The 15,637-nt window shown below is 36.3% G+C and overlaps 1 protein-coding gene across 1 annotated transcript in view; it reads right to left on the bottom strand.

Annotated features, from left to right (window-relative positions):
* The window catches only part of LOC124646147 (lachesin-like), a 42,452-nt gene extending 27,384 nt beyond the window's left edge, over positions 1 to 15,068 (bottom strand). Inside the window, exons 1-4 of the mRNA XM_047186229.1 lie at positions 14,990 to 15,068; positions 4,416 to 4,549; positions 1,330 to 1,515; positions 747 to 939 (exon numbers count right to left, since the gene is read on the bottom strand). Coding sequence (XP_047042185.1) covers positions 747 to 939; positions 1,330 to 1,515; positions 4,416 to 4,549; positions 14,990 to 15,068 — 592 coding nt within the window. The remainder of the gene's footprint in view (positions 1 to 746; positions 940 to 1,329; positions 1,516 to 4,415; positions 4,550 to 14,989) is intronic.
* Positions 15,069 to 15,637: the final 569 nt, after the last annotated feature.

Below are 15,637 nucleotides of genomic sequence, written 5' to 3'. Positions count from 1 at the left end.
ACGAGAGTAACTCCCAGTGTAAGTTACCGACTTACGCTAAGCGATGAATTAAACTGAATCGTTGAGTTTCCACGCAGTTTCGATACGTCTGTATGTCAGTATGTGCCTAGCCATATTTAGAGCGCGTGCAGACTACAATCATTTAGTCGGCCGATAGTTGAATTTTGCTCATAAATCAGTAGGAAGATGAATGGAAGTACTAATGGAAGAACTAGGGACACGTAACAACGATTAGGTATTTTTTGGTATCAGACCAATTTTCCAAAATTCACAATTTTCAAAAAAAAACCTGCCAAGGGCCGATTAAATAGTCAGCAGTATGGGCCCGTTCTTAATGGTAACATATTGAATTTATAGATTGCAGCGCAGCTAGCATTATTGAGTTACTAGTCTATTAACATCTCAATTTAATAACCTATTTAGTCTCCAAGCACAGTGCTCCTAATACGTATATTGACTTAATGGTGTCGAAGACATTATGTGCAGTTGATAGTGAACGTTTTATACATCAACTGATTTATACCGAATGTACGAAAAATTGGACGAACAAATAATGGTTTTTGTATTTTTGTTGCCACACAAACTATAACTGAACACACACAAACTATAAAAAAACTACCTTCAATCTAGATAGCAACTGCTTATACCTTTTTCTTACCTTTATTATTGTACTATATGTGAATTTAGAAAGAAGGTCAGTAAAACTTAATATTCATTTTAAATTACAATAATATCTATATGCTTACCTTTCGTCTTCCCCTGAGGTCCCCCTCTTGAAATGATATCTCCCCCATCTTCTCTGCGCCACACAATTTTTGGAGGAGGGTAACCTCTGGCTTTGCAGACCAGCTTGGCTGACCCTCCTTCTGGTACCATCATATCCCCAGAAGTTTCTTCGTAAATTATATCTGGAGGGATTACTACTTCCAAAAATGCTGTCTGAAATTAAACAAAGCCTTAAAACATATGTACAAAATAATTGTCATCTTCTAATTAATGTATTTTAACAACGGCACCATGAATCATTAAATAATGTACCCCATGATATAATAGTGTATTGATTTAAGAATTGCATGCTTTCACAGTAACATGCATGGTTATTCAGATTAAAACGCCAATGCGCTTTCGCAGAATTGACACCATTAAACAGGTAAATTGATGAGGCATGAACTATAAAGGTTGTACAAAAAACCGACTGCAGTCCTCGTTATATCGGTCCATACGTATGTTGGAGTAATATACTATGCAGTTAACAGAATCCATGCCCTAAAATAAATCGTAGTACTGCAACACAATACGGATAATGGTTTAAAATTAGCGGCACTTTACCTGCATTTTCATAGGGTCGGTGTTAACTTGGCACATATATTGTCCTCTGTCTTCCCGCTTGACGCCCCTAATGTTTAGCGTCCACGTGTTGTAGTCGTTGTGCGTGACGCTCAGCCTCGCGTTGTTCGTTATCACGTGCTCGTGTATCGCCAGGATCGCCTTCGTGTCTGCTTTGATCCACGCTACCTACCCCGCGACAAGCCACCCGCGAGCCGACGCCAGTAAAATTGTACGCCCAAAGTGTGCATGGAGGAAAGAACATCGTAAGTACATCGAAAAATAAAAGTGTACACAAACGCCGCATTCCTGTCACGATCGTCCGCTTCACGTATGATGTTTTGTTTGTAAACGATGAAGACTTTCAACGAACAAGTCTAATTACAAGCGAATGCTTCCCGAGAGGCAGTCACGACAACGATCCTCGAGCCGGCAACACTATCTTGTTGCGAGCGCCGCGCAAAATGCTCTCGGAATTTTTAATTACATTTTCGTCTGGTCGCCGCCATGAAACGGGCTGCGGGCGCACTGAAAACGCCCTCGTTTCACCCGCTTTACCAAAAGCGTCGACATCGCAATAGAAGCTAATTTCCTGCATAGCGCGTAACAAAAAATACGAACAGAAATACGGCGTTTGTACTTGTCTACGATACGCGTCCTCCTCGGTATTATAAGTTTATTATTGAAAATATTATTTGGAGCGATATTTTTTTTCGTAATTCCTGCTGAATGCCGGTGAAAGTACTTCAATTCAATGGTTTCATTGAACGAGTAAAATAGGTATCAGCCTTTTATGTGTCTGCTAAAGTCTGCATTCGAGAGCGTATTCTCAAAGTGGGGATATACTTAATGCTCGAGTTTTTTTTCATTTACACAGATTTCTAGAAAGATATTGACTTTATAGTTAAATAAGTAACGTACAAGTGAATAGACAGAGTGCAAGAAGAAGTGCACTAATAGAGGTGCAACTTAGAAAGTGGTCTACATTTGTATAAGTGCTTGTGCAACTCTAATTAGTCACTAATTAGGTGCCTAGGAACTACATTCAAAATAAATGTAACTAAAGTAGTACTTTAACACAACATTGTTTTTGTAGAAACAGCCTTACAATTCTCTCGCTATGCTTATCTGCATTATTGAAATAAACGACGACAGGATTGCAGAGCTGTTGAGCGATGTAATTTCAGATTAAAAACGTTTAAGAAATTGCATCGCTGCATAATTTCACACAATAAATAAAAGGGTATAAAATAATTCATATTTACCAAATTTTGAACTCATCCATACCAGCGGTGCATATCGGAGATGTGTTTAAGATCTTTTGATTATTTGTGTGTTATGTATTGAGACTGTATATGTGTTTATTTACGTCCTCTAAGCGTTTAATTTTACGTGAACCGCAAATTAGATACAACAATAATATACCGGCTATATGTAGGTAGATACCTATATTTATCGGAGTAATAACTCGATTGGTGTTTATTCCTTATAAAGCCATCGTGATAATATCATCTCGATATTCATCTCGGAAGCCACGTGGGAATTGTTGAGAAACACATACCGAGATGTTATTAGTCTTGTGTAATTACTTACGCGGGATCAATATAGAAAAGCAAATATGTATCGATACGTAGCATCGGTAGTCGCGTAGAAATCGAGTGATCTAAGCTAACGGCCCCTGAGAGACTATTATCGAATCTTGTTTCTCGTGGCGGAAAGATTTGCGAATAAGTATTTGTGTCCGACTTTATTACACGCTCTCTTGTTGTTATGTTGATCATGTTTTGGTTTGAGTGGGAATAGGCTTTTGAGATAATTACTAAAGAAATTCTTCATAAGAAAATCTGGCTAAATTAAAATTTAAATACATCCAAGTACAAGTAATGCAAGATGAAAGTGCGAATTATAAGAACAAAATGCGAATTATAAGTGCGAATTATAAGAAAAATGGAACATATAATTCTAGAGCGGTGACTCAAAGGAAGACATATCGCACACGATACAGTATCGTATATCATAATGATAGTGTACTAGATTAACTCCCGGGACAGTTTGAGAGCTCCGCCTCTCGAAATGATTGAACGGGGACCGAGGGGGTTTGTCCTGGCTTTATTTTAATTTCCTAAAGTGACTGTTTTGCAACGTAAATTCTTTGGACTAAAGTGATCCTATCATAGTGGGGTGCGGTTTTTGTTCCGACAATGATTGACTAACGTGAAACTGACGTGCATTGCTAAATTAATTTTATTTCACTTAGGAATAAAGTGCACTTGGTAAAAGCATGCTCAAAACTTGTGTTCCAAAATAAACGTAATTGTGCATTGGTGTTTAAAACCCAAGAATAGTAACGTTCGTTCACTGTTGCATAAATCACTGTTTTTATCACATTCTTGGATCTTAGTTTCCATGTGCAAGTGTTAGTATCTAATGCAGTTGTGCACAGTGTGCCAACACTACGGCTATGTGGACAAACTTTCAGTAGATTTGTGCAAATATAGTACCGGTGTTACTCTATTCTAGGATAGAGAGAGGTTCTATAAAGTGGTGCTGTGAGTTTCGAAGAGTGCCGAAGAAAGTGCATTGAAGGTAGTGTGCTAAGAAGTGTGGAAGTAGTGGTGCAAGGTCTATTTGTTGAGATCTATAATTTTATTTTAATATTTATGATTCTAGAGTGACTGAGAGTGATTAAGTCATCTGTGTTTGTAAGTCAGTATATCATTGTGACTGAACAGACACGCCTGTAGCTGAAAGATGGTAACAACTATAGAAAACATCTTCAGCTACCATACCAATCTAGATATGTTTAACAAAACATTAATAAAAAACAGTCTACAAACTGTTGTCAAGACAACTTTTTAAGGAAAAATTTTAAGTTAATAAATCTAGTGATAGAAAACATGCCTGAATAATTGATTGTTCAATTCATTCTCTAGTGATTAAAGATAGTGAATTAGGACCAGGCATTAACAGTTCGTGGAAAAAGGAATGTTCGAGAAAGAATTTGAAGGTTTTAGATAAATTATAGATCTCATAGTAAAAGTGCTGTGGTGCTCCTCTAGGTAGCTGTAATGAGTCAGTTTGATACACACCCTGGCCGTGGCGGAGTCGCCACTCACCCTGTAACCGCCCAGGTTATTGACCACGCACGTGAACATCGCGTCCCGGCCTTGAGCGATTGTCACGTTCTCCAGGGGGTATAGGAAGTCCGGCTCTAGACCTAGTGCTGGAAAGAAAATCGTCATTAGTATATATAGGTAAATGAGAAGGGTATATTTTTCTTTGGAAATTAGATAGTTGTTTCTACACGTCCGTTAAGAACGTAAACTTTGTATTATATTGTTTGATTTTCCTACGGAATCTTTACTTACATAATAATATATTTATCAATAAAATATTTTCAGTTACATAAATAAAACGGCTTATGTTTAACTGATCACCAGATACAGTAACAAATAGCAGACATAAATAGTAAATGATCACCAAAATGAAACTCGCATTTTAATGCAAAACTATAACCAAAGTTTTAACACTTTGCTATCCTATTTAAGTGAAATTACTCCAAAATAAATCATGCGTAAGCCAAAAATAGTAAATGATCACCAAAATTAGACCACCATTTTAAAGTAAGATTATAACCAAAGTTTTTAAATTCTGCTATCCTATTTAAGTAAAATGAGTCGAAATAAATCATTGTTATCCCAAAAGTAGTAAATGATCACCAAAAGAAGTAAATGATCATCAAAATTACACCAGCGTTTTAATATAAAATAATAAACAAAGTTTTTACATCTTGCTATCCTGTTTAAGTAAACTGACTCCAAAAAAATAAGTTCGGCCTGATACAATAAATGTAATAACATTATGGGGACCCTTTTCCTGCACTAGGGTGAAAAATTGTCTATTGCATGCCTCTAAACAGTACGATAAGAGTGTGTTGTCGAGGAAGTGTATTAAGAAACACATTCTTCTTCTTCTTTCTCCTGCCCTGTTCCCAATTTTACTTGGGGTCGGCGCAATATGTCATTTTCTTCCATTTTCCCCTGTCACTCGTCATACTGACACTCACGCATGCATTGCAAGCCGGACACATAACTTAGTATAGCACCATAATACTTTATTTGGTAATAAGCCTACATTTTATGGCAATCACAGTGACTTATTTAGGCAAAAATAATACATTAATTTGGTCGTCAAGAGTTGGTGATCATTTACTAAATTTGGTGGTCGAATACAATTTAAAGTGAAGTCGTGACTAAAATAGCTGGTACTATTACATTTTTAGACTTTATTTTTCTGGTGTTCAGTAATTATTTCTGGTTACAAAACTAAGGGTATCAAAGCATTTTATGGTGGTCATTATATTTGTTCCCAAATAAAACCTTACATTTTATATCATGTCAAACATATAAATAATTTAAGAAGTTATTTTCCTAAGACACGTCTTACATATCGTAAATATAAAACGGTTATTATTTTACTTCAATTTTTTTAAAGTATGAAACACTAACGAGTGAATTTTAGTTCGTCATTGAAAATCTGATTGGTTGAGCACGCACTGGTGCCACCACAGCTTTAGTCACGACTAGATGTATCAAAGCTAGTTGGTGTCTGTCATCCAGACAACCGCGCTCATTTTTGCATCGCTTTTTCTTATATCTGTGTCTATCATCTAATTGGAATATAGGTACCGATGCCTCCATAAATACAAAGCACGCCTCAAAAGGTATACCTGTAAAATCTGTCTGTTGATTAAACTTTTTATATAGCGAATCTAGTCTCGTTATTGCAACAGCAAAACGTTTATAAAACATTTTGAACTATTCCCAAATATTCCGTATATCATATATGAAAAGAGTTGTTTGCCTGCTAGCCGTTTGTGGATAAATAAAACAAAAATTCCCACCACTATTAGTTTTTAGGTCAATAATATTTTTTTAGAAATAAAAAACCTAAACGATGGAAAGTTTCGATGAATTTAAGTTAGGTATAGGTTAACCTTAATGCTAAATCGAAAAGGGGATTAACGTAACTTACAATATTTATATTATATATATTATATTTTAAAGTCGATTGAAGCCATGGTTGAATTCTTGAAAGTCTCAAAGCAAATAGGAAATGCCGTTTTTATAGTAAAAGAAAGTTATTTATAAGCTCTCGCATTGGAGCCGTTTCTCCTGAGATTAGGCTAAGGTCGGATTTACAACGCTGGTTTTCTAACGGGTTGCTTTAGTCACTCTAGTGTATCCTTTGTAACTGTTTCGTCTTGGCAAATAAAATTAAAATGTCTTTTGAAATTGTTGGATTTGTTTCAGGGGATTAACCTTGAATTCGATTGATTTAAAAATTTTCGAAATGCTCGTTTAATAATTTTTTAAAACCATTGAAGTTATTGAAGTATAAATATGTATTTGATTAGGTAATTATAGATCAAAGTCATCAAAGTTTATTATTAAAGTCCATGCGTAACCGATAATATCTACAAAAATGAAAAAGTTTAAAACATTACAACCCTTAGAATTAAATGATATAACTTGAGAATAAATCAGCGTCTTCCCCTCGTGTTCAGTGAATAAGATTGTTCAGTAATATTAGCATAACGTCTCACATTTTAACCTAATGTTGTACCTGAGACTAAATGTTCGAACATGATCTGTTTAATAATGCGAACGTCTTCCCAATTGTTATTCAGATGTTGAAGTCAGTTTTTAGGTACCTATGATCTATTGTAGGTCAATTGTGTGAGAACTAATTGGTTTATCGGCTCCGTGAACTGCTGATAAGCGTGATGAATATATATTATTCGCAATTCAAATGTTCTGATAAAATAAGTATCTTGTAGTAGCCTATTTATTTATTTTATACAATGTACACACTATACATATATACAAACTTAAACTACTTATCTTTATACAAAACTAAAAATAAAATACTATATACAAAATATATATAAACATAAAACATAATATAAAAGAGCATCGATCAGGCGTCGAAGTATTCCTCCGGTATCTTCTCATAATTGTACTTTTAACAACTTCATCATCATCGTCAACAATTCTATTGTACCACTGAAAGGCACAGTGCCACTTCTCATATAGAGGAGAAATGAGCGTTAATCAAAACGCTTAAATTTCATATCAAATGCTTACTTAAAAAAATTACAAAACTCAAATTCTTTTACAAAAACCCAAAAGTGAATGGATAAAGATCCGACACCAGATAGTTGTTTATTTCCTCAAAATTTGTTCTGAAAGACATTAAAACCGGAGTGACTTGTCAAGTGCTTATGAAATTGTGAATATTGATTAACGATAATAAAATAAGATAAAATTACTCGGGGGAAATATAGATAATAATTTATTATAATTAATAATGACAAAAGGGACGGCCTGTACCTTTTAATTATTTGTTACGTGAATATAACAATCATTGTTATTTTGCTACATTAATCTAACTTTGTTAGAGTTTTATACATAGCTAGCAAGTTTTTTAATCCCTGGTGCACAGAAGCCCACAGAACTCTGGTCCCGCAGCGCTTAGAAGTCCTTTTAAAGTCAGTCCATAACAACTTTAGACACAACAGATCGGAATCACAAACGAATCGTTCACGGAATTTAAAGCGCAGAAAACGCTCGTTATTCTTCACGAAATGTTTAGAATGATATACGTAAGTTCCGCATAAAAATGTCTCCCTTAGCGCCGTAGGTATTGTCCCGGCGAATGGATAGCTGGAGGCGTCAATATTCTACGTGACCAGTTACTTGTGTCGGCCACGGAAACATGTGTCGGAAGTGAGGACTATCTGTTTGCTCATAGAATGGCGATCGCACTGTTGAATTATTCGCGTGTACATACGCGACAGGATGCGGATTACATGGTGCATTCGATTCGTTTATATTTTCGGGTTAGAGACGACCCGTTGGCATTTTCTTTTGAATGGATTTTGGAAGGTAAATAGAGAATAAGTCCTGCTTATTTTTATCGTAGCCTATCTCAGAATAACATATATACTATCTGCAAGCACAAAGCGTGTAAGAATTAGTTGACAACATCACATTGATTCTATATTTAAACAAGTTCAAAGTAAGTTAGATCTACTTTACAAGGAAGAAATTAATACAACCATAATTACTTTATGTATCCACAGGTAAACTACAAACTCCGATTTCATAGTAAGTGACTTCGCATTCGACTACAATTCCCACTGAAAGTTAAGCTTTTGATGTTTTCCTTTCATTAACAGATCGGGGAAACACGAAGCGGGGTCCAATAAATTTCAATACATAACGGAGTTAAATTCATTTCGGCCCTTATTTGTTCACGTCCATGTGTGGCAAACGGAATGGGTCAATTGAAGCACCAGAGCAAATGTCGCCAGACTAAATGTCGTCGATATACACAAGCCTTTCCCGTTCTATATTGGGAACACACAAAATGTCGGCTGGCTTCGGAGCCGTGTTAACATCCCGCATTTAAATTTTCAAATATTCATTGCCAATTAAAATATAATTAACTACGAAAAGCGTTCCGACGATTCTACGACTGTAGGCGGTAATCGTGCTATAAAATATGATTAAATACGGTCAGTTGGAAGATAATTAAATTATCTGTAAGTCTGATTGAAAACTACAATTAAATTCAGCAAGCACAATTTCTTTTGTGAGGTGGTGCCGCATTCGTATATATTGTTATAATGCGGACAAAGTTCTTGGAATATCTCAGCGGAAATGATTTCACGATCTCGTAGTGAATATCAAATGTCCGAATCGTACAGACGTTCGGAAAGTAAATACAGTTGGATTTGTATAGGTCGGGAGATCGCACTGCCAATAACCAGCAAATGCTGGCGTCGAAACCAGCTGAAATCGTAAGTACCGGCCCGACCAACTGATATTTGTAAATTCTATGGTAATCCGACTCTGAGCCTAATCCTACTTTCCATTCAAAGCGGTTGAAATAAATTCTAAAAACAATAGGCGGTTATTTGGTTGTTGTGTTCATCGGGAGCAGGTATAAGGGATCCTTGGCGTATTATCTACGCATTGGTATCGTCAGCAATTGTATAATAATCGCATGTATAGTTCTAATTTGTTAAATTAATCCCGTTACGTATTTTGGTACGGTATTCGAGCACGTGCGCGACTGCGAACAATTTGCTAACATGGTTTCGTACTTTCGTCGAGATTCGGAGTTGGTACACCTAGCAACTCTTGGCCAAAAGTCCTACGGCTTAATTGGACGATTTTCTACATGTAGATTTGATTTACAGCGTCTCGAAAGTTTAGGCAAACAGGTAGTCAACTTTCCAAGTATAATATTTATAAGATGGATCAAGTTCGAAAGTTATAGATTTCTACGTAACATGTTATAATATTTGCCTGTAGGTATATAGGTAGGTGAATATGCGTCACGTAGTGTAAACAGACGTTGGCCGTTTTTATAATGCAATATTAGGTAGGTACTTAACTTACATATCCTAATATCTACACACAAAGAATAGACCACCATAGAACATCAACAACCCTTGCGCGACACAAGAATAAGTTGTAATAAAACCCAAAACAAAGCACAACAAATCCTTAGCATTCCTAGAACGTGCAATAAAGTCGAATATTAATCACTTACGCGGCCAAACACGTAGTACAGCTATAAGATCTGATATACGGCATTACTAGAGTTAGGCAGGCGCTTCATTTGCAATTTGGTTCAGTGATTTCGTTTAAGCTGAGCGAACGCTGTCCGTGAATTATGCCTATTGTTGTTCCAGTGGCAAAGGATGCATTACGGAGCCTTGTTCGAGATATTCGTCGTCCTTTTATACAAATTGCTTTTAAAACATTGCTATTCATATTATTTTGTGGACGTAATAATTTGTGTTAGTGGATGTAGGTTCCTATTGTATTTTTTGTTTGGGTTTTAGCTTAAAGTATTCACAATATCCATTCCAGTAATTATTTAGACAATTAGGTTATCTTAGAATATAATTGAAAATAAAATTTTCATAATTTAGTGTTTTGTCTCATTTTAGATATGTAGACCATTTTACTACTCACTCTCCTAAAAGCTTTTTTTATAATTAAAATGCCGCTGCTGTCAGAACATTACTCAAACAAAAACCTTACTCCATTCGAAAAATAAAACCGTTCAAGCACCTACTCAAGAAACAATACATAAGCAATATGTCAAGAGGGATCACATTAACATCCTCAATAAATTACTGGAACAATCACTCACTATACATTTGTTCTGGATCGAGTCGAATCGACTTATGATATCACTGAGTGGATCACTGACTAAATCGCCTATTGTCGTGAGGGGATCCGATTCCCGCCACTTACGGCTGTCGACGGATCTCAATCAGAGGTTATCTAACAACTTGATAAGTACTGATGGCAGATTTGATTTGTACTTCGCTTGTGTTCTTTTTATGAGTTGTGTGTGTGTCCTTTTTATAGGATTTATAATGGTTGATTAATAATACAAGATTAATTGCTTTCTATCGATACAGACTCCGCAAATGTTTGTTTAGATTCAACGCCAATAATCCCGCTTGTTCAGCCAGTATTATTCAAATGTAACAATATCATATCCAATAAAAGTTCCGGCGGGCCAGCGGCGTACAAACAATACATCTAAACAGACGTGGCATCAGATCTTGTGTACTGTTGGTTTGCAAAACAAATATTTTCCTAGACGTTTTTGAAGTCGTTACGAACAAGTTAGACGGCCGGTCCACGGGCCGAGTGCAATTCGCGCCACTAGAGTCGCACTCCGGATTTGTTTGCTCCAACTAGTTAAATGTTGGCCCAAACTTTATTTCGGACGTCGAAGTCTCCGAGATGTTGTACCCTTGTTATTGTTGTTCAAGTATATTTAGAGAGGTTCAGACGTACCGTACGAAACAAACATTCGTCTACCGTATTTATTATTCATATTACTGCTATAGTTCCCATTTGGGGATCGTTTACCTTGCAAATGTTTTACAATTACTCGGAATTAACATTTTGATTGTTGTTCTCTGTATTCTAGTGTTTCTGAAATGTGGAGTATAATCGGATTACCCGAGTAATTAAAAATACATTATCATAAACATTACAACCATAGCCGTATTGTAAAGATAAATCAATTTATCTTTCTCTTTAATAAATAATCCATGTGAACAAAGCATCGGATCTAAACGGAACAAACAAAGTGAACGCAAACATCTCCTAAGAAAATTGTTAACTAGAGAAAAATAAATTAAAGATCGACAGTAAGCAATAACGGAGAAACAATGTAGAAGGAAACCAAGAATTCTGGTTTGGGGTTTCAGAGAGCTCATTCGAAGTAAGGAAATTCTTTAACAACATTGTTTCTAAATTAAAACAATCTCATAATTGCACATTCTCCAACTTCTTTGATGCAGTGTAGGTATGGTGCGGGAGGCGCCGGAGTGGGGGCAGGGTGTTTGCCCGGGGTAAGTTTTGAGGCGAAGTTAAGCCGATTAAGTGTCATTTCCGGCGCGGAACTAGCACTGTTCATTAAATATTTCGAGTGACTTAATTGCTGAGGTCGCCCGTCTACCAAGTTTTGATGTGAACAGATTTCTACTATTCTTTGCCCATTTGAAAATGTATTCTGTTTTATGCTGAACTTTTATGGCATTTTGTGTGTCAACTTTGCTAATGTGTTTTTAGATTAAGAAGGTCTTAATTGTATGGTTGATAGTTGCTACTTATAAATCGATAAGTGAGTCGGTAACTTTGACCGTAACGGCGACAGGACGTAACCATTTTGCGACGAACTTTCTATACGTTGTTTAAAATAAAACTGTACATGAATGATTGAAGTTATAAATTCGATAATTGAACTATCGATGTTCTTTTGTTCGTTTCAGCAATAAAAATATCTATAACAGCGACCGATGTCTGTCTAGGGATTAGAATCGATGAACTCTCTCGAAACGTTTGTCACCGTCTCATTGGAGCTGAAATTTTTCGCGTACAAAGTTATCGAAAATCTACTATGTAAAATGTGATACATCATTCTAACTTGGAGAATACCAAATTCATATATTATTAGATATATTATTTTTATCTACCTTTGACATTTAAAAATGTTCATATAAGATTCGTGTGAATGAAGAGATATGATCAAAGAATACTAAGTTAGCGCACTAAACCTCACTAAGCTACCGTAGTTTTAGTACTTTATTTTCGACAGTTTGTAAAGTGACGGCAGAAAATGGGTTAATTCATGGTTTCCGAAGTGGCCGCGAAACAATTTGTCTGGTGCTCGTGCGCCATTGCCTTCTATGAGCCTGAATTATTATTGTTATTTATGATGTTTGGCAGTTTGTTTAAGCTATAGTATACTAAAGTGTCATTTTTAGTTTGGCTAATTTTAATTATTTGAATAATATGACGTATGCAATTTATATATTTTGATAAGTGACAACAAAAGATCATCTTTCAACGCAATTATTAATACAGTGAAGGTACTATCGTAACCCCATGTTAACATCTCTCAATAAATATTTCTCTGTTTGTGGAAACACACGGATACAGCGCACTGCTGCGGGCACAAAGTCCATTACAGTCAATTCGTCTAGACGCAGGCACGTGTTGAAACTATTCTCACGGGTAATCGAATTACCTGCGCCATACAAATAAATAAACTGCCCGCCCAGAATAAACCGTATAACAATTAAACTAAAAACAAATAAAAACTCTAATGTAAATGTTCGGATCTTCTTTGTTTACATTAGTTGGCATTTATTATTTACAGAGTCAACCACTTTGCTGTTTCCTTTTACTTTTTTGTACATAAGCGGCGAGGGATTATTTTGGCAATTTTCTTTGTTTGTCATTTTCGGAAAACTGTTTAAACTACGTTTGTTTTAAACTCGCACGAATTGACGCCTACATACATTGCACAATTCCATGTAAACGCTATTATATTTCCACAAAAACTTCATGAGATAAATTCGGCAAAGTACACACGCCAAAAATAACTGAAGAATCTAATATAATAAAGCCCATTTGTAAAGAAAATATCAAAAAAGTTACGCACGACCAAAAAGGATTCAATGAGTCAGCAAAGTATGTGGCAAAAGAAATTGAGGGTGAACTAGAACAAATGTGATATTATGGGGCGGGGAAGTGAACCCGGACGACTTATATAAATATAAACAAGCCGTACTGTCCGGGCATTACAGACCTCCCTATCCTTGCGGGTCGAATTTCGAAAAATCTTTACTTAGGGCCCACGTTAACAGAGGGAATAGTAATATATTTCCTTACATGTTGTCGAAGGTGTATTTATGTTGCTGGATATTAGTAGTGTTATTTTAGGTAGGATATTGCTTTCATATAATTACTGAAGATTTTGATGTAAAGTACCATATTTGTGTTGGAATAAGTACCTTAGTAATTTCAGTAAACTTCACTAGTACATGCACGTATATGGGTATAAAGATCAGTTCCTAAAATCCTCTTCTCATCATCATCATCCTCCGAGCCTTTTCCCAACTATGTTGGGGTCGGCTTGCAGTCTAACCGGATTCAGCTAGGTACCAGTGCTTTACAAGAAGCGACTGCCTATCTGACTTCCACAACCCAGTTACCCGGGAAACCCAATACCCCTTGATTAGACTGGTGTCAGGCTTACTGGCTTCTGACTACCCGTAACGACTGCCAAGGATGTTCAAAGACAGCCGGGCTCTACAGTTTCACGTGCCATCCGGAACACAGGAAAATTCTCTTCTATAATACTATTTATAAAAGTAGATATTTCAATTAAAAAAAAAACTTGTCAACCCGTGGCTGTTCTAAAAAAAAATCTTATTTAGCAACTTCTGTAAAATGGGTAAGGCGATAATAATTCAAAAGCCACAAAGCGAATTTTAATGCGACTTTGATCCAATTACAAGACTTTGTTATCAATTACGCTGACTGTACCTTCTGGGGTCGTTGTGACACGAAATAGAACTCAAGTAGCATTTTTGATATTTGGAATTGCAAAAGGGGGTGTAATTTTTACTAAATTATTAATTTTCTTAAAGCTTATTAGCATTCAACAATATTTTTGCAATATTTTTCAAGTAGATAGAAAAACTCTCAGTTGAGGTGTCCTAGTGGGCAAAAAACCAACCTCTCAAGTATGATGGCACGGGTTCGATTCCAGGTCAGGCAAGTACCAATGCAACTTTTCTATGTTTGTATGTACTTTCTAAGTACCTATATCTTAGACACCAATGACTGTATTTCGGATGGCACGTTAAAACTGTAGGTCCCGGCTGTCATTGAATATTCTTGACAGTCGTAACGGGTAGTCAGAACCCAGTAAGTCTGACACCAGTCTAACCAAGGGGTATTAGGTTGCCCGGGTAACCGGGTTGAGGAGGTCAGATAGGCAGTCGCTCCTTGTAAAGCACTGGTACTCAGCTGAATCCGGTTAGACTGGAAGCTGACCCCAACATAGTTGGGAAAAAGGCTCAGAGGATGATGAGTTCGAAAAACTCTCAGTACAAAAGACCTACAACTTACATAAATATAATAGCTACAGCCAATAAATCCCTCCCTTCTGATTATTACTAAATTGACCTACAAAGAAAATGATGTGTTGTCCGGAATATAGGTACGTGATTCGTGTTAGCCACATATTTATCGATAACAAACCAATTTACCCGCTATTATTGTGTTAACAGCTACGGCAGGGTTGCCTAAATTCGGAGATCTTTTGTGTAGAAGCGATTTGTATCTCATTTTTACGTAGGTAACTAGGTATATTATAAGTTCCAAGTTTTGTTAAAGTAATATTATTATGAAACTAGCTTCTGCCCGCGACTTCGTACGCGGATCCTGTCCCTTATGCCAGCGACTACGGGGTCAGCAAAATCAAAGATCTGAACCGTCTGATATTGAATTTTAAGGGCCCGTTGACTTGAAAACAACGGAATACGGATAAACATTAGAAACGTTCCATATATTTAATTAAATTGGACTAAACAAAACGCTGAGAACTGAACCGCAATAGGCGTGATCATAGGGATAAAAGTAGTGATTCTAATAAGTCTGCATTTAAGTTATGTGGCAAAAATGTTACACGTATTATTACGTAAAAAAACATTAAATAGATGACAAAGTCGTGGTGACTTAGTGGAAGTCGTGGTGGTTTAGTGGGTAGAGAACCAATCTCTCAAGTATGAGCGTGCGTCTTTGATTCCAGGTCTGGCAAGTGCCTGCCAATGCAACTTTTCTAAGTTCGTATGTACTTTCTACGTATATTTTGGATACCAATAACCGTTATTTGGAGGGGATGTTAAACTGTAGGT

The sequence above is a fragment of the Helicoverpa zea genome, chromosome 1, assembly GCF_022581195.2.
Source record: "Helicoverpa zea isolate HzStark_Cry1AcR chromosome 1, ilHelZeax1.1, whole genome shotgun sequence".
Taxonomy (NCBI): Eukaryota; Metazoa; Arthropoda; class Insecta; order Lepidoptera; family Noctuidae; genus Helicoverpa; species Helicoverpa zea.
Note: the sequence above shows the minus strand (reverse complement) of the source record. Positions and strands in the feature narration are given on the sequence as shown.